This window comes from Danio rerio, chromosome 19, assembly GCF_052040795.2.
Source record: "Danio rerio strain M-AB ecotype USA chromosome 19, GRCz13ab, whole genome shotgun sequence".
Taxonomy (NCBI): domain Eukaryota; kingdom Metazoa; phylum Chordata; class Actinopteri; order Cypriniformes; family Danionidae; genus Danio; species Danio rerio.
The window spans coordinates 17,218,586-17,244,558 of NC_141039.2; the positions used below are offsets into that span (position 1 = coordinate 17,218,586).

The 25,973-nt window shown below is 34.8% G+C and overlaps 1 protein-coding gene and 1 non-coding gene across 6 annotated transcripts; both read left to right on the plus strand.

Moving 5' to 3' along the window:
- On the plus strand, positions 1–25,370 carry gmeb1 (glucocorticoid modulatory element binding protein 1). Of its 5 annotated transcripts, none has more exon segments than NM_001201443.1 (11): positions 1–11; positions 1,194–1,218; positions 7,856–8,007; positions 8,115–8,164; positions 14,283–14,404; positions 14,483–14,586; positions 16,148–16,296; positions 19,959–20,081; positions 20,220–20,357; positions 21,568–21,690; positions 23,444–24,283. In NM_001201443.1, coding segments are annotated over 9 exon segments (1,755 nt in total). In that variant the 5' UTR covers positions 1–11; positions 1,194–1,218; positions 7,856–7,876; the 3' UTR covers positions 24,259–24,283.
- On the plus strand, positions 6,486–6,621 carry LOC137488581 (U11 spliceosomal RNA). Its single transcript, XR_015517380.2, has one exon. It is a non-coding gene; the product is annotated as a U11 spliceosomal RNA (small nuclear RNA).
- Positions 25,371–25,973: the final 603 nt, after the last annotated feature.

Here is a 25,973-nt window from a genome sequence, read left to right on the forward strand (position 1 = left end):
ATAAGTTGGCGGTTCATTTCGCTGTAGCGACCCCAAATTAATGAAGGGACTAAGCCGAAAAGAAAATGAATGAATTAATGATATTTATTATAGATTATTCAGGGCCGTAGCCAGGAGGGGTTGGGTGACTCGAAAGATCCACCCCCACTGACAAAGGTCCAGAATTTGTCTTATACAATTGAGCCAATACCATGGAATCATACTTGTGAAAATAATCAATTGCAGAAGGCGTTAAAAACTAGTTAAATACTCTGTTGGCTGTCGCTTTAATATGACTTTAGCTAATTAGTTTTGTCCAATGCAAACAATTATTTTTTAATATCCAATATCCAGCTGTGTAAAAAAACATACAACATACATGTTTTAACAGATTTCTAAAACAACACACAAACGCACGCACACACGCACACACACACACACACACACATATATATATATATATATATATATATATATATATATATATATATATATATATATATATATATATATATATATATATATATAATGTAACCAACTTGTTTTTTTTTTAAATAGAATATAAATATCCTTATTCTAAATCTTTAGGAAAAGTTTTTGTTACATAAAAAGTATGGTTATGATGACAATTTATCAAGCAAAAAAAAAAAGACTTTGTTAAAATGTCACTATAAACGCAGTATTTAAAACTCATAAAAAATGAGGCGAATAACTGCAAGAACAGTCTAAAAAACATCCCTTCCACCAGTCTGGCTACTGGCCTATTGAATAGATATTTATAACTTCTGTCAAGAGTTTAAACAGAGTTTGATTATTCACTTATTTGAACTCCAAAACGTACTCCTAAAACGTATAATTATTGTTTTTACGTCAATTGCTTACCTGGCTATGGAATTAATATATTAAAATGACCATATCTGTCATTAGTGTACTAAAAAATAGCCTAAATAAATACAAATCCAGTAGGACTTGTAGCCTACTCGACAAAATGCAAGGGGCATTTAACAGGTCAATTACGTTAAAGCTGAAACGTAAAGTTTTTTTTTTTTTTTAGATTGCACACATACGTAAGTGATTGTTGTTTATATTATAACGAAAAGTCCTGTGTGCACTGTAAACTCTCTCATGGCTTCAACTGGAACAGGGACGAGCTTGAGCAGGAAGTGTAGCTCAACAAACTGCGCATGTTCACTCAAAGCTTCTCGCTATGTAAGGATGACACCGACCGCGATCTAAACGGTAAGGCCAATCCAGCGCTTTTTAATCTATCAATTGTGATGGTTAAACACAACCACGCAGCGGAGAACTTCGTCCGTACGTCGACTAGAAGTGTTCGCGGCTCAGGTGGCAGCGGCAGCCCCCTCGAATGGCGGAGGAGCGTCTCGTCGTTTGTGTGTGTGCGTCCCGCCGCACGGGAGACGTCATGAGAACAGAACACCGCGGCGCGACGCCAGCGCGTCATTTAGATACAGTCCGCCCGTACGGCCGAGGAACGCATCGTGAATTAGCCGCGCTTGAGGTGTTTGTGAATGTGATGTTTGTTTGTAAACACACATTCAACCACAAACAAATAAACTTATATGAAGCGGAGGGTTAGCATAGCACGTTAGCATCACGAACAGCAGACGACTGAATGAAATGGCGCAACATGAAAAGCTAATATGCTAACTGAATTAGCAACCGAAGGGTACTTGTAAACACTTGTACAAAAGTGCAGTCGCTTAGAAACATTCACCATGGTAACCAGCATAGCTTCAGATTATTGAAACAGTTATTTGTACAGATGATCTATAAGAATAAAACGCATTAAATCTCTTTCAAACTGTTTAACAAAGTTACTTCATTCACAGTGTAATTTGACGAGACGGGTGGTTGACATTTCAGTTTCTGGCATTTTAGCGGAATCTGTTGTAATCGTGGTAAATTTGTTATTACCGTGGCAAATGTCATGGTGTGGTGATGTAATATAACGTTAGAAGTAACGGTACAAGGACACATCATGATGCTGTACTATTTTCATTAACGTGGTATTTACTTAAACGTATTCAAAACATGCAGTATTAACAGTGTTCACGATCACGAGTTCAAAGTCTGTCATTATACGTATTTTTTTTTCTTAACGTTTTGATCTGTGTAATGTAAAGCTGTGATTTAACCTGTGCATTAGCAAGGCAGTTGCTTTTACAATTTAACGTTAAATTAAAACTTACATAGATAAATATTTGATCATCTGACCATATGTTAAATGCCCCTGCTGAAACGGAACAGAAGTTCTACTTTTTTGTTTAATGGTTTCAATTGGAATGAATTTATATTTTTAATGGAAATATTATTTGTCCTTTGCGTCTCTGCTGTTTTGATTTCAATTGGTTGCATGTTAAAACCAATACATTATAATCAAAATTAGAATACATTTACTGGTTAAATGTTATGCTTTACTGGTATTTTTAATGGAAACCATTGGAATGTTTTAAAACCTTTTATTTTTTTATTGATTTTTTTTAACAGCAGCCAAAACCCTTTTGTATGAGGAACTACTTTTTTCCACCATTCATTCACATCTGCAGCTGACGTCAGAACAGCAGAAACCGTTGCTACTTCACCAGCATCACATTAGAGCTAGTGTTTGAATGATTCCCTAGTGTCTAACCTGGTCAGATTACACAATTTATTTTGTCTGTTACGAAAGTCACTATGTCAGATTATATGATTTTTTTTTTTGTTGATATAATAGTGACTTGTCGTGGTTAGCAAATGTGCCAGACTACACGTTCCTTCACGATCAGTCATCCTGTGACGTCTACGACAAGTGTTATTTCATAAAAGCAGTCACATTGCTAAAACAATATTTATTATCTCATTTTCAATCTGTTTGTTTTTTTAAATCTTATTTTAATCTTAATAAACACTGATGCTTGCAAACATCTAATAACTAGGCTACATTATTTAAGGGCGCTGATTAGGATAGGATCACACTTATAATTATTTTTTTACAGGGTCGTAGCCGGTGCCTAAAATAGATGCAGATATACATACATACTAGGGATGCTCATTTCGGTTAATTTTGCTAAGCGACAACCGCCGCTCATTAATCGGTTATTAACGGTTAACTGATCAGATTACTATTAATTTTATATTAAACAAATTGACGTGTCTATTTTGTGTCTGACACATTAAATATTGCATAAAATACTGATTTCTTTTTATATGCTAGCATATTAATAATAGAACAATACAACAGCATTTTCACGCACCTGCAGTGTTTAGCACAGAAGAACAGAATAAGCAAAATAAAATGAATAAAATAAATAGGACTGCCCTAAATTATTTTCCACTTAACTAATTAATTTATATTACAAATCGAAAACACTGACTGATTATTTTTAATAACCGGCATAGGCTGTTTTTTTCCAATCATATTTTTGTCTTCCGTCAAATAAAATAGCAGACTTCTTCAAATTGCTCGCTCCACGGAAAATATGCATTTATTTAATGCCCCGCTTGTATTATTATAATCACAAAACCTTTTTACATTTTTAATAGAAATCATTATTTTAAAGATTATGTCTTGACGTGGTTTCCTTTCTCTCCATCGCGGCTCAAGTGTGCATGCTGCGTGATGAAAAGACAACAACACGCGCGCATATGTTGACTTTTTGTCAACAGTTTTGTTGTTTAAATATGATATTGCATTAATGTGCATACATGCTTTATAAGCTGTAAAATAAAAGGTAAAGCCTATTTGTTGCGTTTATGATGCAGATTCAGGTCAACATTAGCGCTTTTTTTGGCATCAACACGTTTTTTAAACAGCAATATTCTTCTTCCATTTTGCTTCTTTAGCAAATGTGTCTGTAGGCACGGGTTATACGTTATCGTCCCGCAAGTTAAGTATGTCTTGCAGTTGAACAAGTGGCCGACCACAGCTAACGTGCTTTTTTCATTCCAAAAACGCGAGGCACACCTGCCTTTATATGTAGACAAGGAAAAAAGAAGAGAAGAAGCGCGCTCCTCTTATGAAACGACTGAATCAGCTGAGTATCGCTTGTGCAAAAGTGTTGCTGTATATGTTGATAAAATTGTAATATTTAATAATATTATGATATTCAAGATTTGTACATTCATACAGCTCTGAATAACTTAAAACAGCGATTAGACTTTCAGAGCGGCAATAATGCATCCTGAAGTAAAGTGAAACAGCTATAAACTCCAGCATGATAGAGTGATTATATGCAGAGTCATAGTTTATCTATAAATAAAGTATAACTATAGAAACTGTGTTCATCTTAACTGAAAGCTTCTGCGTGTTTGCTGACCTCACGCATCGCATCGCGCACCTGTCAGTCAGTCAGTCAGCACGTAACCCCAAAGAATTAAACAAAAATTCTTTTACAAAAAAGTTTGCGCTGTTATAATCCACTTACCTTTTAATACGTTTTGATGCGATTATAATCCGCTATTAAAAACAACAACAACAATAACTGAATGTTTTGAATGGGTATGTAGCCGTGGCGGGATGCATTTTGTTCCCCGCCATGGAAGAATGAATGTAGCAGAAACCAAGCTCTTTAAAAGTTCTCTGTAGTTGTCTTGACAACACAAACTGCTGCTCTGGGATGAGCCGCGTGCAAAAGATGCCCCTCTTAATGCAAAGGCGCATTCAATCGGCCCCTTATGCAGCCAAACTAAAAATATATAAAATAATAATTTTAATCGTTTAACTGATAGCATTAATCGGTCACAAACGCACCCTTTCGGTTAACGGTTAATCGATTATTTTGAGCATCCCTAATACATACATACATACATACACATATATACATACACATATATATATATATATATATATATATATATATATATATATATATAAATTCCACAAACTGGAATTTGTTCAGTAAAAGTGTTTCCATTGCAGTTTATGCGCATCTTTTGTTTTCGAATTTAAAGATCATCCTTCTCAGTTATGCACATTTTATCATGCATATTTTCAAAAGTTAGGTAAATCATGACGTTTCCATCAATCATTTTCATGCGCATATCCAAAATGAGCATTAAAATAGGTGGGTGGAAAAGCAAGGCTAAGGCGAGAAGTACTGCTTCGTCTTTAAAAAAGGGGAGGAGACCGACAGAAACTCAGAGTCAAGAGAATAAAACCTGCTCTTGACCAGGTTAGGTTCACAGAGCAAGTTACCATGGTAACTGACTCTGGGTCAAACTTACCTCTCATTCAGAAACAGGCTTGACTTAACCTGCTTTCTCGAGTTCGATAAACCTGCCATTTTGAAACGGAAAACCCAGAGTTTTCACTTAACCTCGTTTCTGAATTTGGCCCCATGTTGTCCAACAGCAGCAATATTTGTCAAACAGTAGAGTGTCCTCTGCTTGCCACTGTATGTGGGTGGAGTAATACACAAGAGTGAAGAGGCCCGGTGAGTGCTGTTATTTGCAGAATATCACACGGCTATCAGCCAATTAGATTCAAGAAACAGACAGAACTGTTGTATAAATATATATATATATATATATATATATATATATATATATATATATATATATATATATATATATATATATATATATATGTATATATATGTGTGTGTGTGTGTGTGTATATATATATATATATATATATATATATATATATATATATATATATATATATATATATATATATATAATGTATGTATATATATGTAGATATATATGTGTGTGTATATATATATATATATATATATATATATATATATATATATATATATATATATATATATATATATATATGTGTGTATGTATATATATATATATATATGTGTGTATGTATATATATATATATATATATATATATATATATATATATATATATATATATATATATATATATATATATATGTATATATATATATATATATGTATATATATATATATATATATATATATATATATGTATATATATATATATATATATATATATATGTATATATATATATATATATGTATATATATATATATATATATACATATATATATATATATATATATATATATATATGTATATATATATATATATATATATATATGTATATATATATATATATATATATATATATATATATATATATATATATATATATATATATGTATATATATATATATATATATATATATATATATATATATATATATATATATATATATATATATATATATATATATATATGTATGTGTATATATATATATATATATATATATATATATATATATATATATATATATATATATATATATATATATATTAGGGTATCCATATTAAAAATGCAATCAATGTGCATTTATTTAGTTTTGCAAACTTTTATGTGCTCCTGCAATTGTTCTGACACTGGCCTGATCAACCTGCTATAGTACTACTGTGTTGGATAATCTGTTGTCCATTGTTGTCATTGATATACCATTGTTGAGGTAACTTGACACATTAAGTGGGCCTTAGTTGTACAGTGTGAAAGGTTAAAAAGAGCATCTGCTGTGAATAGCGTAGCTGCGGAAGGGATTCTTTGACACAGTTGCGGAATCGCTATCAAGAGACTTTGGATGCACAATTTTTATAATCTGAGGCTACCAATGATCAGTTATCTTGGTGCCTCAATATATTACTGTTACTAAAGACATAGAATTTATATAAAATAAATGTCAATAACTGAAATGATCTGTTTGTGAAGCTTCAAAGGTATAATCACATTATACAGTTTATATGACTCATATTTTTTAAAAAATCTTCTATGTAGAAAATATTTGCAAAGATTTTATTTAAAATAAATTGTTATTTTAAGTAAATTTTATTGTTGATGTTTAACAAACATTTACATTCTTTTTTTCTTATTATTACTATTATTAAGCATTATTATTAAATTGTTTTAAAAGCGTGGGATAAATAATGTTTTTTTTTTACTGATGATTAATCTATTAAAGGAATAAATATTGTCAATAGGTAATTGTAATATTTCTAAAAAATGTTCATCATTACACAATGTATTCTAATTTGTAATAGACATATAATATATTCTATAATTTAAAATATAATTTAGCATTTATATTCATCATTGATGAAATACTTTGCTGCTTAATATTTGTTATGAAAAAACAGTATACAGTACATTATTACAATCAAGCAACTTGTTACAAGTATTTGTATTAAAAAAAAATAATCAAAGAATCCTCAAAAAAATGCAACAGTATGCAGAACGGTTTTCAATATTGACTTTAGTAAAATCATTATTAATAACTTATTAACAATAATAATCAAGCACCAAATCTAAATATTAGAATGATTTTTGCCAGCAGGTGTCATTGCAGACCAAAGTTATGGCTTTTGAAAAATCATATTTGTGATCACCAACCGAATATAATAGAATAAATCACAAACCTAATATAAAATTCATTTGTTCATTCATTTATTTTCTTTTTGGATTAGTCCTTTTATTAATTAGGGGTTGTCACAGCGGAATAACCCGCCAACTTATCCAGCATATGTTTTACACAGCAGATGTCCTTCCAGCCGCAACCCATCACTGGGGAACATAGATAAAATATGTAACAATATTTCACACTAGTGTATACAGTATATTAGTAAAACACAACATTACGTTTTGAGGTAGAATAAATGTATAATTGGTAAGCATAAGGGTCTTTTTTCAAATACATCATCTTTTTTTTTTGTTACTTTTCTCAGTGTTGGGTTGTGGCTGCGTAAAACCTATGCTGGAAAAGTTGATTGAAACGTTGAAAGATTTATAAAGAGACAAAGCTAAAAAGAAAGTGATTGAATGATATTTTTGTACTTGTGAATACGGCATATTGACCAGGAATGTCATGCATTCAGTGTTGAAGGGGAGTGCAGGCTATGGCTGAGGCAGAAGTCACTGTGACCGTGGAGGACATGGTGGTGATGAAGAGCCCTGAGGAAGAGGATGTGGAGCCTGACAACCAAAGCAAGACTCAAATGATCCTCCAGCTGCAGCCAATGACAGCAGGGTAAGTTTGAACAAAAATGATCCATCCGAAAAGGACTAAAACTGTAATGCCTTCAAAGTGTAATGGGTATAGTTTGATGCTAAAGATGGATCTTTCATTGTTTTTAGGCTTGGAGATGAAAGCAATGAGACGGATGCTGCAGTTGTGGCAGTGGAAGGTAAACTTTCATAGTTTAACTTTAAGACTTAATTACGATTAAGTTATTCTTGCTTTATGACAGCAGCATTGAAGAACTGTATGTTCTCCATAGAAACAACTCACTTTTTCACCAAACGTTTAGGACCATGCAGTGAGTTAATAATAATAATGATAATAATAAATAATAATAATAATAATAATAAGGAGAAGAACAAGAAGAAAAAGAAATAGCAATTGACCCTTTGCTAAGCCTCACCCTCCTTAGTTACTGTTGCTACGCCTCTCAAGCTTGGTGAGGTGAAATCTAAAAATAATGTAATAATAACAAATTAAACTGAAATTCCTCTTTTTTTTTTAACCAAAAAGCCTTATAGATTAATTGTTGTGCAATGAACTAGCGTTACTAACGATGAGGAAATACGCATGGACAGTGATTTTACATAATTCATTTATAGAAAGAACAGCTAGAAAGGTGAAACTGATGGATTTGTGCCAAATATTAGCATCATTGACCCATAACAATGTGCAGTAACTATAACTGACAGTATGCTTGTGTGCTCTTTATACAATTGCTATTCTAATTTGCAGTTAAGTGGAAGAAATAAATAAATAAATTGAAATGCAAATTAAAATATAACTAGCAGAAGTGAAAAAGTAGATTTTCCTTACCAGCAAATATTAATCAGACACCAAACTACTATGGCGAGGGCTTAAATGGAGCAGTGCTCATAATATCGAGTGAAAAAAAAAGACAGCTGGGAAACATAACCTGCTTTTAGGGCTGAACGATATGGGCAAAATATCATATCCCGGTATTTTAGGAGAAATGATGGTATACAATATATATCTGGTATTTTCCCTTAAATGGTTACCTGAGAATTAAAGCCTTCATTAAAACAGTATTAAACAGTTTTTGTGAGCAAAATATAATACAAACACAGAGGTTTCCCTCCCTGTTTACAAATAAGCAACTGCGAAAAAAAAAAAAGACAGCTGCACAAAATCTTTGATAAATAAAACAATACAGGTATAGGTTTTTCTCCTGCTTAAAACTGTTGTGTATAAAAATGAATTGAGCACAATAATAACCAGTGCTCATATCAAAGATATCTAAAGAGAAGTCTTATGCTCCATGTAAAAAATCATACGCTTTTCCTTTTGTTTTGACTAAACTTGTTTTTACTAAATATTAAATAAGGAGATGAAAACTAATAGACTATAGATATGAGAGATAACAAAATAGTTTCAGAGTACTGTGATGAAATGCTGGTTAAGCATATAAATGTAAACAGTCATTATAACAGAGCAGAACACAGAGCTAAATGTGTTATAAAGTAAATGTAAAGAAAAGACCGTCGTGTAATAAATACTGAACTTATAATCAGTCAATGTGAGATGTTTCACTTTCGAAATGTGGTATAAATGCGTTCCATTTGGCTATACATTTTTTTTTTACATATTCAGGTGCTGCTTGTCAGTTTGACAAGGATTCTATGTTTGTATTTGCTGTCAATTGCGGAAGAAATAATCAATAAAATATTTCTAATAAACTGTTGTGAAAGTTGCAGGCACTGTGTGACGTGCGTGCACACAAGGGGGAGTCAGATTTGTCTGAGGAGTCAGATAGATTTCTCACCACACTGGCAATGCATACTCCTCCATGTCGCGTCAGTGATGGGTCATTCATGAACGATTCCTTCATTTTAAACAAATCTTTTCTATGACTCAGGGAGTGAATTATTAATTTGCACATGTGCACATTTGTGCAAGTGGAGCTCGTGTGCTACCTTGGAGTTCCTGCAGAATGCGCACGTGTGGCCTCAGACCATATTGATATGAACGATATTGGATAATACCACATCGCGTTAGGGAATCATGTCAATATATCCCCAGAACTGGATATACCCTCCAGCCCTACCTGCTTTGTATTTTTGTAGGAAACACAGTTTAGATCTTTTTAGGGTAAGAGGTGTGTGAGTTATTGCGGTGTATGACTATGTCAGGAATATCAAAACCAACTCCGCTCCTTTAGCACCCCTCACAGAGCTTGATCTATGCTGGCATTTCTCCTGTTGGGTTTTTGGTTTTGAAAAGGGGAAAAATTCCACCACCCTGTCCAAACATTTAGGATACCAGGTGTCAAATTTGCACAATCCATATGCACAACGCTTTGGCCTGTTTCCTTTGCTTGAAAGCTTGACAGAGCTCCTGCGAGTAGCTACGGTTGCTAAGCTACGATTAGTGGGTGGCGGTTTTTGGGTGTGGCTTAGCGAAGGGTCAATTGAATTGATTAAATCAACACTTCAGTGTTCGTGTATTTAAAGGGCCATGAAACCCCCTCGTTTCAGCAGGGTGTTTTCACACCTATACTTTCGAAAAAGTCAGAAAAGTGGGCGTGTCCAGCTCTGTTTAGGGGGGAGTGTCGGAGGAAGAAAAGAGGCATGGTGTGGGAGTGTCTATTTGGGCGCTCTGAATTTCAGAGTCAAAACACACACCCAACAGGGGACAATGTGACTGTGTTTACATGGACATCTATAGTCGAATTATTTGCCAAATTATTAAATGGTGGACTTTAACTGCAGTTTGGCTCTTTCATTCAGGGAATTCATTCATGTCCCTCGTGACAAACGAGATATTTGATTCGAGGAACTGCTCTAAGCGTGTATTTTTTATGCAATGTTTGATACTGCACGGTGAATGAGAGAAAAAAAAAACTCAGCATTTCCCGGAAACTTAGATGCACTCGGCAGGTAGCGTCAGAAAGTGTGTTATTCTGGTCACAAAATGCGGTAAAAATCCTACACGAGGTTATATTTTGGTTGTAATGGTAAAATGTTTACACTCGGTGCAATAGTTTGTTGGATACGAACAAACTGAATAAACAAAGAGCACTGGTCGCTAACTTACCAAATCTGTAGAGACAGGACAATCCACAGCAACTAGAGCCGCATCTTTATTAAGAGGAGACTACAAGCGAATCCGGATCTTAGCGTTTGCAGATGAGAACAGCTCTCAGGTAAACAATGTACAATGTGCCTCCTTATTAGACACGTAAGTTATTGTTGTTGCGCGTCGCGTACACTGTTAATCCATACGTGACTCCAGCTGAGCTCTCACAGAGAGAAAATGAAAACAAAACTTAACTGCAGCAAACTATAAAAGCAACACTTCACGCTTGTTTTGCCAACACAACGTGGCGTCTCTGTCGTCTAAACACTGTGACAGTAATGAATATTAATGAAGTTGCACAATAGAGCGCACTGATTGGTTTGAACCAAGCTTTACTCATGCATTAATGCATCACACTGTAAGACGTAATAAGACACACTCTGGCACAGACGTCCAGTCTGCACGCTTGAATACAGGCTATTATGTCATGGCCGTGACGCAGCTTCAAAAATTTGTTTCAAACCGGAAGTACGAATTTGCTTAAAATAACGCAACAACAACCAATTTACACTTTTTAGTGAAATATAGGTGTCCTAATAGTGTTTTTAGCAGTGTGGGACACAAATACGACTATCAACAGCTCAAAAAATGTGTTTTGGTGTTTCATGACCCTTTTAGAGCCCCTATTAAGGGTTTTTAAAAATAACCTTTTATGCAGTGTGTAACACAGCTCTAAATTTAGTGAAATATCCAGCTAAGGCTTAAATCTAAAACAGTGCTGTTTAAAACTATTAATTCATCTATAAAAGAGTCAACTCAGAGTGGTTAAAATGAATTGTCTCGGTAACGAGTCTTTAGCCGTGTCGCCGTGACATTGATAGAGAACTCAAGCAGACCCAGGAAAATTGAAACCCCCAGACCTGCTGTGCTCTGAAGTTTGAGGGAAAGTTAGTGTTATTTTCCCAACGATTGGTCTGTGAAGAGTCAGTGGTTACAGTTTAATTTTGGCAAAATACCTCAGCATTATAGCCCCAGCCTTGTGCTGTGTTCCCATCATTGGTTTCTTAGGAATCTACATGCTTACGATGGAGCATTCGTTGGCTGTTTTTAAAGGAAGGATCAGAAAAGACTTTTGATGTATGGGACTTTGTCAGAGCTTGACAGGAACTTTATCAGTAGACAGTTCATGGATCAGTTTTTTCCTCCAGTTCACAAGTGTAAGTAAGTGCGATTTAAAAAATGTTTGCCTCCTTGTTTTTCTTTAACTTGCAAATTATGTATTTAATTGTTTTGTTGTGTTTTGTGCTCTACGCGGCTTGTACTGTATCTGGTTAATGGTTTATACTCTCATATTGTGTCCAAAACCACGTTGAAAATGTGACGCGTGCCGATTTGTTTACACATTTAAATGCGTTTGTGAGCTCGCGTTCCACTGCCGTTTGTCATTGGTATGACCACCATCAGCTTTTCCTACGCACATATTTCCTAGGTGAAATATTGTTAATACTGAATCTGTGTCATGGTTAGGAATAGAGCATATGCTGGTGTTAAACTTACTTCAATGCACTCCTGCATTGGGCTCACAAATACACTAGCATCGCGCTAAAGAGGGGTTTGGGAACAAAAAAAAAATCGCTGAACAAATCAAATGGGAGTCAGGATAATTAGAGTCTTTGAAATAATAATACCTTTTTAATGCATAATAGGGGCTCTTTAAACTCATACATCTATTTAATCTTTTTATGTGCTATATATTAAAGAATACATGCAACTTTTTAAATCATGACCTGATTTTTTAAACCACCACTAGTATAGAGCATGACAACTTTAACCTTAACATAAAGACTTTCCTTATCCATGCAGTGTTCTCACCTTTTTAACCTATTGTTTGCATCCCTGGTTCTAAAAAACATTGTCATTATTCTCATCATAATTAATAGACAGGGCTGCTCGATTTTGGGAAAAATCATAATCACGATTATTTTGGTCATTATTGTAATCACGATTATTCCAAACGATTTTAGTTAAAGTCAAAATTATTAGCAATCCTGAAATTTTTTTTAAATAAATGTTTCCCAAATGATGTTTAACAGAGCAAGGAATTTTAACAGTATTTGCTGTAATGTTTTTCTTCTGGTGAAAGGCTTATTTGTTTCGTTTTGGGTAGAATAAAAGCAAATTTAAATATTTTGAAACCTCTTTTAAGGTCAATATTATTAGCCCCTTTAGGCAATATATATTTTTGATTGTCTGCAAAAAAAACTACTGTTATATAATGACTTGCCTAATTACCCTAATTAAGCTTTTGAATCACACTTTGAATTTGAATGTTTGTATTTAAAAAAATATCTACTTAAATATTATGAGCTGTCATTATAGCAAAGATAAAATAAATCGGTTATTAGAAATGAATGATTAAAGCTATTATGTTTAGAAATCTTCTTTCCATTAAACAGAAATTGGGGGAAAAGGTTGCTAATATTCAGGAGGGCTAATAATTCTGACTTCAACTGCAGATATTATTTTCCTCCCTGCAAAGGAAAGAGAAATAAATACAATAGAATAAAAATATGAAACAAACTGTGCTTTTAGCATCTTCACCGTAAGAAAAACACTTTAGCTACAAAAGTCTTCAGTCAAGAGCAAAGAGGGATTTTCTCGTTGTTTTATTAATCATGATAAAACAGGCGAAAGCTGTGCTCTGTCACTTTAATGGTTTCGCTTTCACGTGTCTTTTGATCCTCAACTCGATTGTTTATTACAAAATGAGGGTTAATATAAATAATCACTAAACACCTCGTTTTGACACCTATTTGAACATTAAAGCGCTCATGTTAATGACTTTAGATGTGTGTGCTCTCTGCTCGTCACAATGTGCGAATGAGACCAAGTGCAGACCTTATGCTTCTGACTGTCTGCGTGCCGCACACACATAAGCATGCGGTCTTTCGCACTTTTAAGAGCAACAAGTGAGGACAACTGGACAGGGGGCGGTAAATAATGAAATAATCGTTTATCTCGATTAATGGTTTTTCATAATCGTTAGAAGCCATAATCGAAATTGGATTTTCGATTAATTGCACAGCCCTAATAAACAGTAATTTTCCTGTAGTTTCCCTGCAAATACACCTGAGCTGTGCAAACGCTCTGTCTGCCTGATGAAATGTATCAGCTCTCTCCATGCAGCGGATTACACTTCAGTATTTCCACAATAAACTCTTGTTGACATGCGTGTGTGTTATGTTCAGATGAGGTTTCTGCTGAAGGAGAGGATTTGGAGCTTGGTTATCCCATTACATGCGGCGAGAGTAAAGCCATCCTTCTGTTCAAGAAGTTTGTCTGCCCAGGAATCAATGTCAGATGTGTGAAGGTTGGTGTCGTGCAGACTTTAATACCAGAGTTAACTGCTGGCAATGTGTTTAATCTGACATTCTCTGTTTTTCTACAGTATGAGGATCAGCTGATAAGTCCAAAGCAGTTTGTGCACATGTCTGGTAAAGCCACCTTGAAAGACTGGAAGCGAGCGATCCGGATGGGTGGAGTGATGCTCAGGTGCGCTTAGCTATTTTATGCCATATTGTACATTTTGTGTTATTTTTTTCTTCCTCAGAAATTCGTGTTTTTTTTTTTTGGTTTGAAATGTAATTTTGATGACCATATCCATGAAAATAGCAGAGTTGGAGATTTGCTCTGTTGGTTTCAATATTCAATCCCATTATTTAATTTAAAAGAAAAAGAAAAGTCTTCGCAAAGTTACACTGTGAAACATAAAACAATTTGCTCAAAAATGTGCCAAGAAAATGCTTCAAATCAAATTGAAAAGCCCATGTTAAATTAAACTTTAGTCCAATCTCCCCTAGCCTGAGCCTTAGGCCCTGTCCACACAAAAAAGGGTTTTTCGTTCATTCATTTCTTTTTCTTCAGCTTAGTCCCTTATTTATGAGGGGTTGCCACAGCGGAGTGAAGCACCAACTGTTCCAGCATATGTTTAACCAGCGGATGCCCTTTCAGCTGCAACCCATCACTGGGAAACACCCATACACTCTCACATTCACAGACGCACTTACACACTAAAGCTAAGTTCACATGGGGCTTTAGCGTCAACGCTTGACAGAGGGTGTGTCTGCAGTTTGGGATCACGCGATCTTCATAGCAGCCTCAGGCAATGAAATTAGTCAGCAATCGACTACTGTCTGAGCTGGTGTATTTGCATATAGCGATCTGATTTGCTGACGCTTTCATCAGCGATTAAAAAGTTGAGAAAGTCCCAACTTCTGCGGCGAGAAATGTCATTGAAACTGCGCTGATGAACCCACAATGCAGTTCGGCAACGCGTGACGTCACCAATTCAAAGTGAATGGGAAGCCTTGAAGCTGAATGGATTGAATTTTAGCAGCTGATGACGCGATGCCCTAAAATAAACATTTTAAGCACAGCACTTTGATTGTAGGCTTTACCGGTGTTATCATATGCATCAAATGATAAAAATTGTATTCATTTTTTTCTTTCATTACTCATCGATTCCTCCGTGTACCACTGGATGTAAGCCCCCTTACCACTAGTGGTACACGTAATACAGTTTGAGAACCACTGCTCTAGGTAGTAAACAAACAGTGCATCAGCTTATGTGTGATTTCGCAGCCGCAAATACGTCATTACATTTAGATAGATAAGACATTTTTGGGTGAATTATACCTTTAAATAGTGTGTGATGTTTAACACCATTTGGAGGTGTTCATGTTGCTGAACAACGTATATAAAACAATGTGAAGACTTGTGTGATTGCCTTTATGCTTCTGCCAAACTTGAAAATATAATTGGTTGATTCGTAGAGATGCTGGATTAAGATTGTGTGGGGGTTGAATTAAGATCCCAATCTCTTTTCGATTATTCGTGCAGCCCTACGCTTTACTGTTATTACAAATTCTCTTAACATCAGCCTGAATCTTTCATATTTTTGGGGTGAAGTTTTGAGTTCAAACTCGTTTGTTACAGTAGATCAAGGAACTCACTGCTTTGACCTTTTTGGGGGTTTTGAGTGGAAAGCAAATGTTTTAAAAATTTGCTGAGTATTGAGTCATAACCTCAAAAGCTGTATTTTTGTGTTATGTAGAAAGATGATGGACTCGGGTCAGCTAGATTTTTATCAGCACAGCACTCTCTGCACCAATACCTGCCGCAGCACCAAGTTTGACCTGCTGATCAACAACACACGCTTCCCACCGGACGGCAGCGGCCTCAACACACCCATTACAGCTGCAGGTTAGAACACAGGCACTAATGTTGGCTTTTCACTTCGTGTGGGAATTGTGTCATAGACATAAATGTTTGCAACAAGTATTTTCTAGGCCTAAACCCAACCGTCACAGAAAGCTTAAATTAAGAACAAAAACAAAAATCAATGTATCAATCAAACATAATTCATGAAAGATTATCCAGGGCACTTTTTAGAAATAGGTCAAATACATTTTGCTTTCTGCATCTAATTAAATGTACAAAAGTGATTTGTATACATAGAAAGCACATACACACAAGTAAAGTGCCTTTAATGTTTATAATAACGTCTGGTAACTAAATAAAATTCAATGTCCATTCAGTTTAACAGATATGTTTTATCTAAAAATCTGTACCATGTTTATCTAAAAATCGAAAACTGTGCTTAAAACATTTAAATAGAGTGCGTAACAATTTATTTAGGAAGTATTTCAAGGGAAATGTTTAAAAGGTTGTTTCTGGAGGAGATTTAGAAAATTCATCATTGATAAAATTGAAACAGCTTTTATATATTTTTATCAGTGTTTTTGTGATTTGTGTGTATATATTTTTTGTACAATGAATGATGAAGAGACATGTATCATTATTGAAAAATATATATTGAATATTTAGTACAAGTGTTGCGATGAATATAGCCAATGCTGCTGAAATGGCATTAAAGCCAATAAGTGATCTAAGAACATTTTATAATCTTTTTAATGATTAATCATATATAAAAGCATCTTATGGACAGTTGGATAAAACCTATGTAAATAAGTATAAATATTCTAAATGACTTAATATTGTGGAGCTTTGTTGTAATGTTTAAATATAATATTTGTGTCTTCTAATGAATCCAGGGGTCCGTTCTTCATACGTGGATTGCTCAATTAGCTTGACTTGGTTTTTGACAACTTGACATGATCCAGGATAGTTTTGTTTATCAAAACTCATTCGAAAGTTGTTGTCATAGCAACAGTTCTGGTTGCTCAAACCTACTCGGGAGCAGGCTTGTAATTCTGACTTGACTTCAACTATATATATATATATATATATATATATATATATATATATATATATATATATATATATATATATATATATATATATATATTAGTGCTGTCAATCGATTAAAAAAATTTACTAATTAATCGCACCTTTTTAAAAAAATTATCATGATTAATCGCGATAAATCACATTTAAAATACTGAAACTTGTAATTTTGGCTATTTAAATGTAAAATTCATGTAAATGCAAGACAAAAATATTTAAATTCAAAATATTATTGTTTAACAAAATTTTTCACAGATTTCTTCATGTAAACAACACACCCACAATAAACCATCAAGATCCTGGCTTGACAGCCATATTTATTACAGAAATTAAAACACAGGCATGTTAATGACATTTAAATTTCAAAACAATCAATGCCAATAAAGAAAACATTGATTTCCATGTTGGATTCTAAGTGGACTGCAAAAAAATTTCAAAATACAGGAATTGCAGATATGGAAAATGAAAAATTATAATAATAAACTATAGAATACAAACTGTTGCACTCATTGTAAAGTTTTATTGCTGTGAGTTGAGAACATTAATTATAGAGTAGAAACAATTTTGCTTAATCCTCCTTTACATTCATCCAGTTGCTAGGAGTATCCCGCAAGTGCACAGAGACTCCCAAATGCCCGCAAATGAATGGAAGTTTCTTGCAAACCGGTCGTTAAATATATTGCCCACCCCTATCGCCCCTACTCAAATACATCGCTCACTCCATCCCTGACACCCCTCAACAGGCCTGACACAGTCACACACACAGACAGACACACACAATGCGCTGCAGACGTTTTGGCCCCAACGGCCTTCCATACTGGAGCGACTCCCCTCAGATTCAACACGCATGATCACGTTCATCAAATTTGCTTAAACTATCACTGCAAATTTGCCTAAAGTATTACTGTATTTCACAAGGATTCTGACACAACAATGCGAAGCATACGCTTTCGTTGCGTTTAATGAGGAAACACGCTAAACTTGGAGGGCGCATGCTGAAAGGCAGAGTAATGCCCTGACTTTGACAGCTCGCGACTTCACCAGACGTTCTGAGTACATTTACATAAGACACCAATACTCCGATTTTAATATGATTGAGATAATACTCTTATTAAAATTCTACCGTGTAGCCTTAAAAGGAACCTTAACTTAAAGGAACACCGAGTCACGAAATGCGGAGGATTTTCTTTCTGTTCGCCATGCGGTATCAACTTACAACAGAAGTCGAAAGTTAAAAATGAAACACCCGAGATTGCATGAAACTCTGGATAACCTGTGATGCAACTAATTGTTTTATACTGGAACTTGCCTTCAAAAAGTGCTTCCTTGGTCTTATCCACATTTATTGCATGCTGAACACATGTCCACCACAACAGAAATTGAAAAAAAACCTGAACTGCGTTAATTGCGTTATTTTTTTTAACGCATTAATTATTTGAAATTAATCGCATGCGTTAACGCGTTAATTTTGACAGCGGTAATATATATATATATATATATATATATATATATATATATATATATATATATATATATATATATATATATATATATATATATATATATATATATATATATATATATATATATATATATATATATATATATATATATATATATATATATATATAAGGTATGCAATCTGCACTCCAAAATAAAAGTACAAAGACTGTCACGAGGTTCTTCTTAAGAGGTTCAAAGAGAAAAATATTAATATGCATCTTTTAGACACAAACGCATATTTTTCATGGTACCAGCTTTAGTACCACCTGTGTATAATACTGGACATGCAAAACATTTTACTGTTTTTTTTAAAGGAATAATAATTTATCCAGTCATGCACATTTTGACAGCTAATATGACAGTGATTTGATGCTTCGCAAAAGTTGCAGACACCATTACCAATATCAAAATGCTTTTTTGGATGCAAAATTTATTTAAACTGCCAGTTATTTCTTACACTGATTAAGAAACTTTAATAGGCCTAGGCAATAATATAGAAAATCCACTCTAAATGTAAAACTAAATAAATCGCTAAATACTCCTGACACATGAAAGTGTAAAGCCTGCAGCCCACAACAAAGGTGGAAAGTTATTGTGTATCATATTTAACAACTTAATTATTACGAATTTTATGTAATTCTGCTCACATGGGTAATTGAATATTTATCAGATGGTGTCATTACGCTGCTGCACTGTCAGCCAATCGTTACATTGTGGATCGTGATTTCGAAGATCGATAGATTTGTCCTTCACAACACACGCAGTGATCTCTGATCAGTTCATCCAGACATTTTAATCTGATTTGCAAACTTGTTTAAAGAACCAAATTAGCCAGAGATCAGTTATCAAGATTAAAAGATCCAAGATCGGTCAAATCATCTTGGCTCATTAGAGCAAGGTACGAAGAATGGATCCCTGTTCTGAATAACCTTGACAACATTTTTTTTTGTTACATAAAGTATTATTACTATGGACATTTTATTGGTTGTCTTCCATCAAACATGGTAAAATGTACAATATTTGTTGTTTTGAAAACAAAATCTAATTAAGCAAAATAAATTCCAAATCTTACATCATTTTAATCCACCAATGCACAGAGTATGTGTTTCCTGCAGGCCATGTCACTGTGGGTAATGGTGGTCAAGCGGCCACAGTAGAGGAAAAGAAAGAAGACGTGATCGGTGCAGTGGAGTGGAGCCCAGATACCTCAGACAAAAGAGACACATCTGAAATCTCAGGTAAATGCAGCAAATAAAATATTCAGAAAGTTCTGTGGTCAGTTCTGTCCATCTAATCTCACTCATGGCTGCCATACATTAATGATGACAGGATTTGTAGATGTGATAAATATAGTACTGTATGTGTGACCCCTATAGAGGAGACGCTGAGTTTCTGGAGGGGTATCGCTGAGGTGGGGCTGATGGGGGAGGTGGTGTCTAATATTCGCTCAGAGCTGTTGGGTCTGCTGAGAGGAGTTCAGCTACGCACAGATCAGAGCTCTCTACAGGATGCAGGTCAGTATGTTAAAGTATGATCCATGCCATGCTGAACTTGACAAATGCTGTGTTCAAATCCTCCTGTAAAGGTCATAGTTGGTAAGTTGTAATAATGATATTGATGAAATTAAATTCACGATTAACTGGTCAATAAACAATGTGCATCAGTACGTTTTTGTTTCTGTTTTTATTCAGTTTGTAATTTATGTTCTGCATTCAGAATAATTTTTTAAATATTTGCTTAAAAATACAATGAAGAAAAAAAATATAACTTTTATATATATAATTATTTGTATTTTTTACAAATTTATATTTTCCGCAATTATTTGTAGTATTGTTTATTTTTATCTTAAAGGGATTGTTCTTCCAAATAATCATGAAATCAAAACTAACCATATGATTTTGTTTGCTCACATTGCTAGTTTTGTGGTAAACAATTCATCTGTGCATGTCATACAGATAAAAAGTGTTTGCCCTTCTTATCTTTAATTGAAATCTGAAAAATCTGACAACAGAAATGGTGTGAAGGTGTCTGTTAGGTTGGCTCTCCCCAAACCCTTTACCTGATCTTTCTGAATGAAAGGCCCACTTTACTAAATTCGTTCAGCTCGCAGTAGAAAAAAAACAATCCATGCTCACTGCATTTAATATTCTTGAACTGATTTTCAAATTTTAAGTAGATAAAATATATTTTGAAGAAAGTGGGAACTGTTGACTTCTGTAGTATTTGTTTTTGAAAGGATGTGTGTTTTACTATAGATGTCAGTGGTTACAGGTTTTCCTCTTTCTTCAAAACATATATTTGAAGTGAAAGGTGAGGAAATAAAGACATTTGTGAACGTTTCCTTTAATAGTATAACCAAAAATTAAAATTCAGTGTTCTGTGGGTTTAAGATAAGGATTAGTGAAAAACAAGTGTAATGTATTATTAAACCAAATTCCTGACCTTGGATGCTTTTTTGCTGTGCATAATTGAGTGTTCATGAAACTATTAACACTGCACTCAAAAAAAGCACGTTATACTATGCATTTAATTCTGTGACAGCAGAGCTAAAAGAATAAAAAAAATGCCATCTAAAAGTTATTGTTGGTGGTCAGTTTATGCGTAAATATATCCTATGAACCTATTTTTCCACATTTCACATGAAGTGGCTGGTCCAAATCCTCTATCCAACTGTATGGGAAGACTCAACTAATGGCAATATATATATATGTGGTCTGTTTTCAGAGATTGCAGTACTGAGCAACTTGGCACAGGTTTTTAACCTGTTGGACTCCATCAAGCAAATTCTAAATGTTCGACGACAAATGACGGACCCAGAGCAGACGCAAGTCCTCAGAACACTGACAAGTGAGTGAAGAGACCAAAGAAAAATATCAGACATTAATCAGGACTTTTGTTGCAGCATGCTAAATTAGCGGACATAAGCTTTGTCCTAAATGGCACACTATACACTATGCACTCGTGCACTATGTACTTATGCACTTACACACTCAACAGCATAGTATATGTATGTAGTTTCATCCCAAATGGAACACAAATGTTCTTTTACCAAGTGGAAATTCAACCTGTTTCCCTGATGACATGTGACGGTTGCCAAATTAGTGAAATAAATGAACAAAGTACCAATAAATATTACCGCATTCTTCACTGGGAGGCGGTATAATCACTCTCATAGGAGATTTTCGCTTTAACAGTCCAAAATAGATAAAGTTATCCATTTGTGCGTGCAATACCCTTCCGCTACGTGAGCAAAACTGCGGTTGTTGAGTGCATGAAGTGTCCATCATTCCACACTTCATTTTACCGGCTGAATGAGTGCATCATCAGGGTAATTAAACTGTACTTTATTATTTTTAGAGTTTTCAGTGTAAACGCACTACTTACACGCTCATACTTTATATTAAGTGGCCTTAACTAATATGTACTTACACAAGAATTAATGTACTTAATTACATTAATGTACTTAATTAATGTAAGGAATTACTGTGTACTTGTGCTTGATTAAATACATGTATGTAATTACATCTGTAATTACCTTTTGTAATTACATTTGTAATACACTGTTGACCATCCCTTACACCTTAACCTACCCTTAAACCTACCCATGCCACCAAACCTGTCCATAACCCAACCTCTAAGTTATTCCAACTCAAAAGCACCACAAGTGTTCTCAAATACATTATAAACACAGTAAGTACATTGTATTTATTTTTTTGATATAAGTACATAGTAGTTAGGGACACTTAATAAAAAGTGTGACCACTTACACTATTTAAACTACAAAATGGCATAGAATAGTGCGTAGGTATGCGATTTAAAACACACCAAATTTGAGGTGAACCATTAATCTGTGATTGGAATAAAAAAATGTCTTCATTACATTTCATCAAAATCTGAAAATGTTTTGCGCTTGAATGACATTCCATTTGTAGCAAGTGATAATGAGGAGTGCTAAAATAAAACTTCAGCCTCTATTCAATATTCAATTACCACTGAAATTGTCGTCGGTAGAAAATTCTGGTTCAGACAGACTTTAATAATAAAAAAAAAAACTTTTTGCAAAAAACATTTTTGATTCCCAGACCCATTAGAAAAACCTGCCTATGGTGACATTTCTACAAAGGATACTATATTAATTCTTGTCCCATTTGAAATGACTAGTAAGTGTAAAGCATGTTCATATATATTCAAACAAGATAAAAATACTCCTACCTGAGCACGCCACATAGCAAGTTCAGTGCAGTACCAGTATAGCCACAGAGTAAATTTACCAAGTCCAAAAATTCATATATGTCAGCACTTGGGCTGCTCGATTATGGGAATTTTTCGATTATTTTGGTCTTAATTATAATAACGATTATTCAATTGTTTTGAGAAGGACGCGAGGAATTTTGTCCACAAACAGAGGAAACCGGTGCATTCGCTCGCTCGTGCACAGCCCTAGACAGCACTGATATTGACAAAAGCCATTGTATATAAAAGTCATATAGTCATTGTGCCTAAAGGAGCACTAGTTAAGTCACTTATACATACTGTCCCTCAGAATGTATTGTTTTTTAATTTTTTAATAACAACAGTGTATGTTGTGTTTTATTTTTAGCATTGGAACAGCAGTTAGAAGAACAAAAGATGCAGCAGTCCCTCAGCTGGTCATCTCAGTCACAGGCCCTCAGCAGTCTGGTTCTCCCCTCCACCCCTCCAGCCAAGCGTGCTCCCAAACGCCCCCGTCTCCAGCGTCCCGCCTCCACCACAGTACTCAGCACATCCATAGCTCAGCCTCTCACCCTCCAGCCACAGCAATTCACTGTATTCTCTCCCATCACCCTTTCTTCCATCGGCCAGTCGTTCGCAGTGGCCAACCTCAGTCCGCCATCCAACACTGTAACCCTACACGCTCTACCCGCAGGCTCTCAGCTCTTCACACGAATCGCCGGAGGCTCTGATGGAAAAACTGAAGCAATCACACTCCATCCCGCGTCTGGGCTTACGCTGCTGGGAGCCACAGCCATGCAGGACCCCTCACAACTCGGGACAGTCGTAAGTCCGGTTGAGCTCGTCCAATTGACGCAGAAAGCGACTAATGCTGGTGTAACCCAAGACGGTCAGGTGGTCACAGGTACGGTAGTCATGCAAGAGGGCGTCGTCAGGGTTGTGCAAGAAGACGAAAATCAGGAAAACGCCACCCTGATCGAGATCGACCCAGCAACCGCTGACCAAAGTGTGAGTGTAATGGAACTGCAGCTTGAGGGCGATGAAGCGGCGGGTGCTGCGACCGTTGTGGAAGGAGGCGAGGAAGTGGTGCAGGGAGAAATGGAGGAGACAGGGGAGATACAGCTGGATGCCAATGGCCAGTTTCACAATTTGCCCATTGTAGTGGTGGAGGAAGATGAACAGGACGTTGGTAAAGCCAAATGAGACGACGGCACGCTCACACAAACCGTCCTCAGAGACTGACAGACCAAATCAGATAGGGACGGCCATTGTGTTGCCCCAGGTGGAGTTTGTGTGTGTGTGTCTCATTTTTTTCATTACTCATTTCCTGCACAGCTACGCTCAGCTCTTCAAGCCTGATGTGTCTCGTATTTGTAAGCGCAAGTTCAGTATTCCTTTTTTAACAAGCGAAAGCAACAATTAGTGATGTTTTGTTGGAACACATTCAGTATTTGCTTTTGTTTTCGAGTGTGGAAGAATAGGCACTTATTTTTTTAATTATCCCTTTGTTTTGGTGCCAAACAGTCACACTGTAGCTATGGCCAAATTTACAGTTCGTGAATGCGTGATCAGAAACCCTCAGAGTTAGACTGATGCTTCAAACACTCCCATAATGTTCTCTATGTATTTTCTGACATCAGGGCACTAATGTTGATGATATTTTTAGCACTGTGGTTTTCAAGTCTGGTTCTGTGGACTCACAGCACCACTTTAACTGACAGACCATGTTCAAATCATGTCGTTTTCTGCTAATGATATGATGATAAAAACGCAGTGTGAGCCCCCAGAATCAGAGTTGAGAATTGAGCTGTTATCACACATAATGAAATGTGTGTTTAGAATATTTGTGAGTGGATCCTTGCGTGTCCTTCACTAAAAATAACACAGATCTTCCTTTCCCTTGGTAGAACGCGGGATTTGTGCATTTCAACGTCTGTTACAGTTTTGTTTTGAACAATTGCAAGAAAACACTTGATTTGGAGGTATATAAATACAATGTTGTTAATTTTAAAAAAGAAGTTAATTTATTACAAGTAGTTATTTTTGATTGTTTACTCAACCTCATGTCATTCTGAACTCACAGAGCTTCTGTGGACCACAAATGGAGATGTTTAGCAGAATTTTCACACTTATGCAGTTTGCTGAAGAAATTATTTTGCTGCTTGTTTGAATTAATTAAAATGAATTAATGCCACAATTCTTGAATATTTTCCACAACTTTAATTTATTATCTTCTTTCAATTTAAACGGCAGGTTATTTTATTGATTTGTATTGTGTAACTTTTAATTAAAATCTAGTTTTAGATAAGATTCGACGAGGGACGATTAAGTGTTGTTTGTTTGTTGTTTGAGATGAGCGTTAGTGTTTTATGTGTTGTTATGTGAAAATGTAGATGACGACATTCCCACCAGTCAGGACCACTGTTGGGTTTAGTTACAGAGTAACTAGTTACTGTAATTCAATTAGTTTCTGCAGAAAAAAAGTTAAGTAAGGGATTATGTTCTTGTTATGATTATGATCATGTTATGTAAATTAATTACTTGCCTTAAATACTGTACATAAATTTGAGAGTTCTGTATAAATCAATTCAGAAAAGAAAATTGTTTTTTTTATGTATATAAATGTTTTGTTATTCAGATATTTATAGCTCCTATAGAAAATATTATTTTAAAAGAGTTTAATCTATATTTCCAACATCAAGTCACATAATTAAATAACTTTCATAATTAAGTAATTCTATTACTTTTCAGACATACACTGCAAAAAATAATATGATCAATTAGCCCCAACCGCAAATGTTTTTAGGCCATTATAACTTATTAAACTAAGTTAATCTTGTTCTAACTTAATTTTATAAGTCAGTTTAGCATAAAAGTTTAATGGACTCATAGGATAAATTGGATTCAGCTTAAAAATT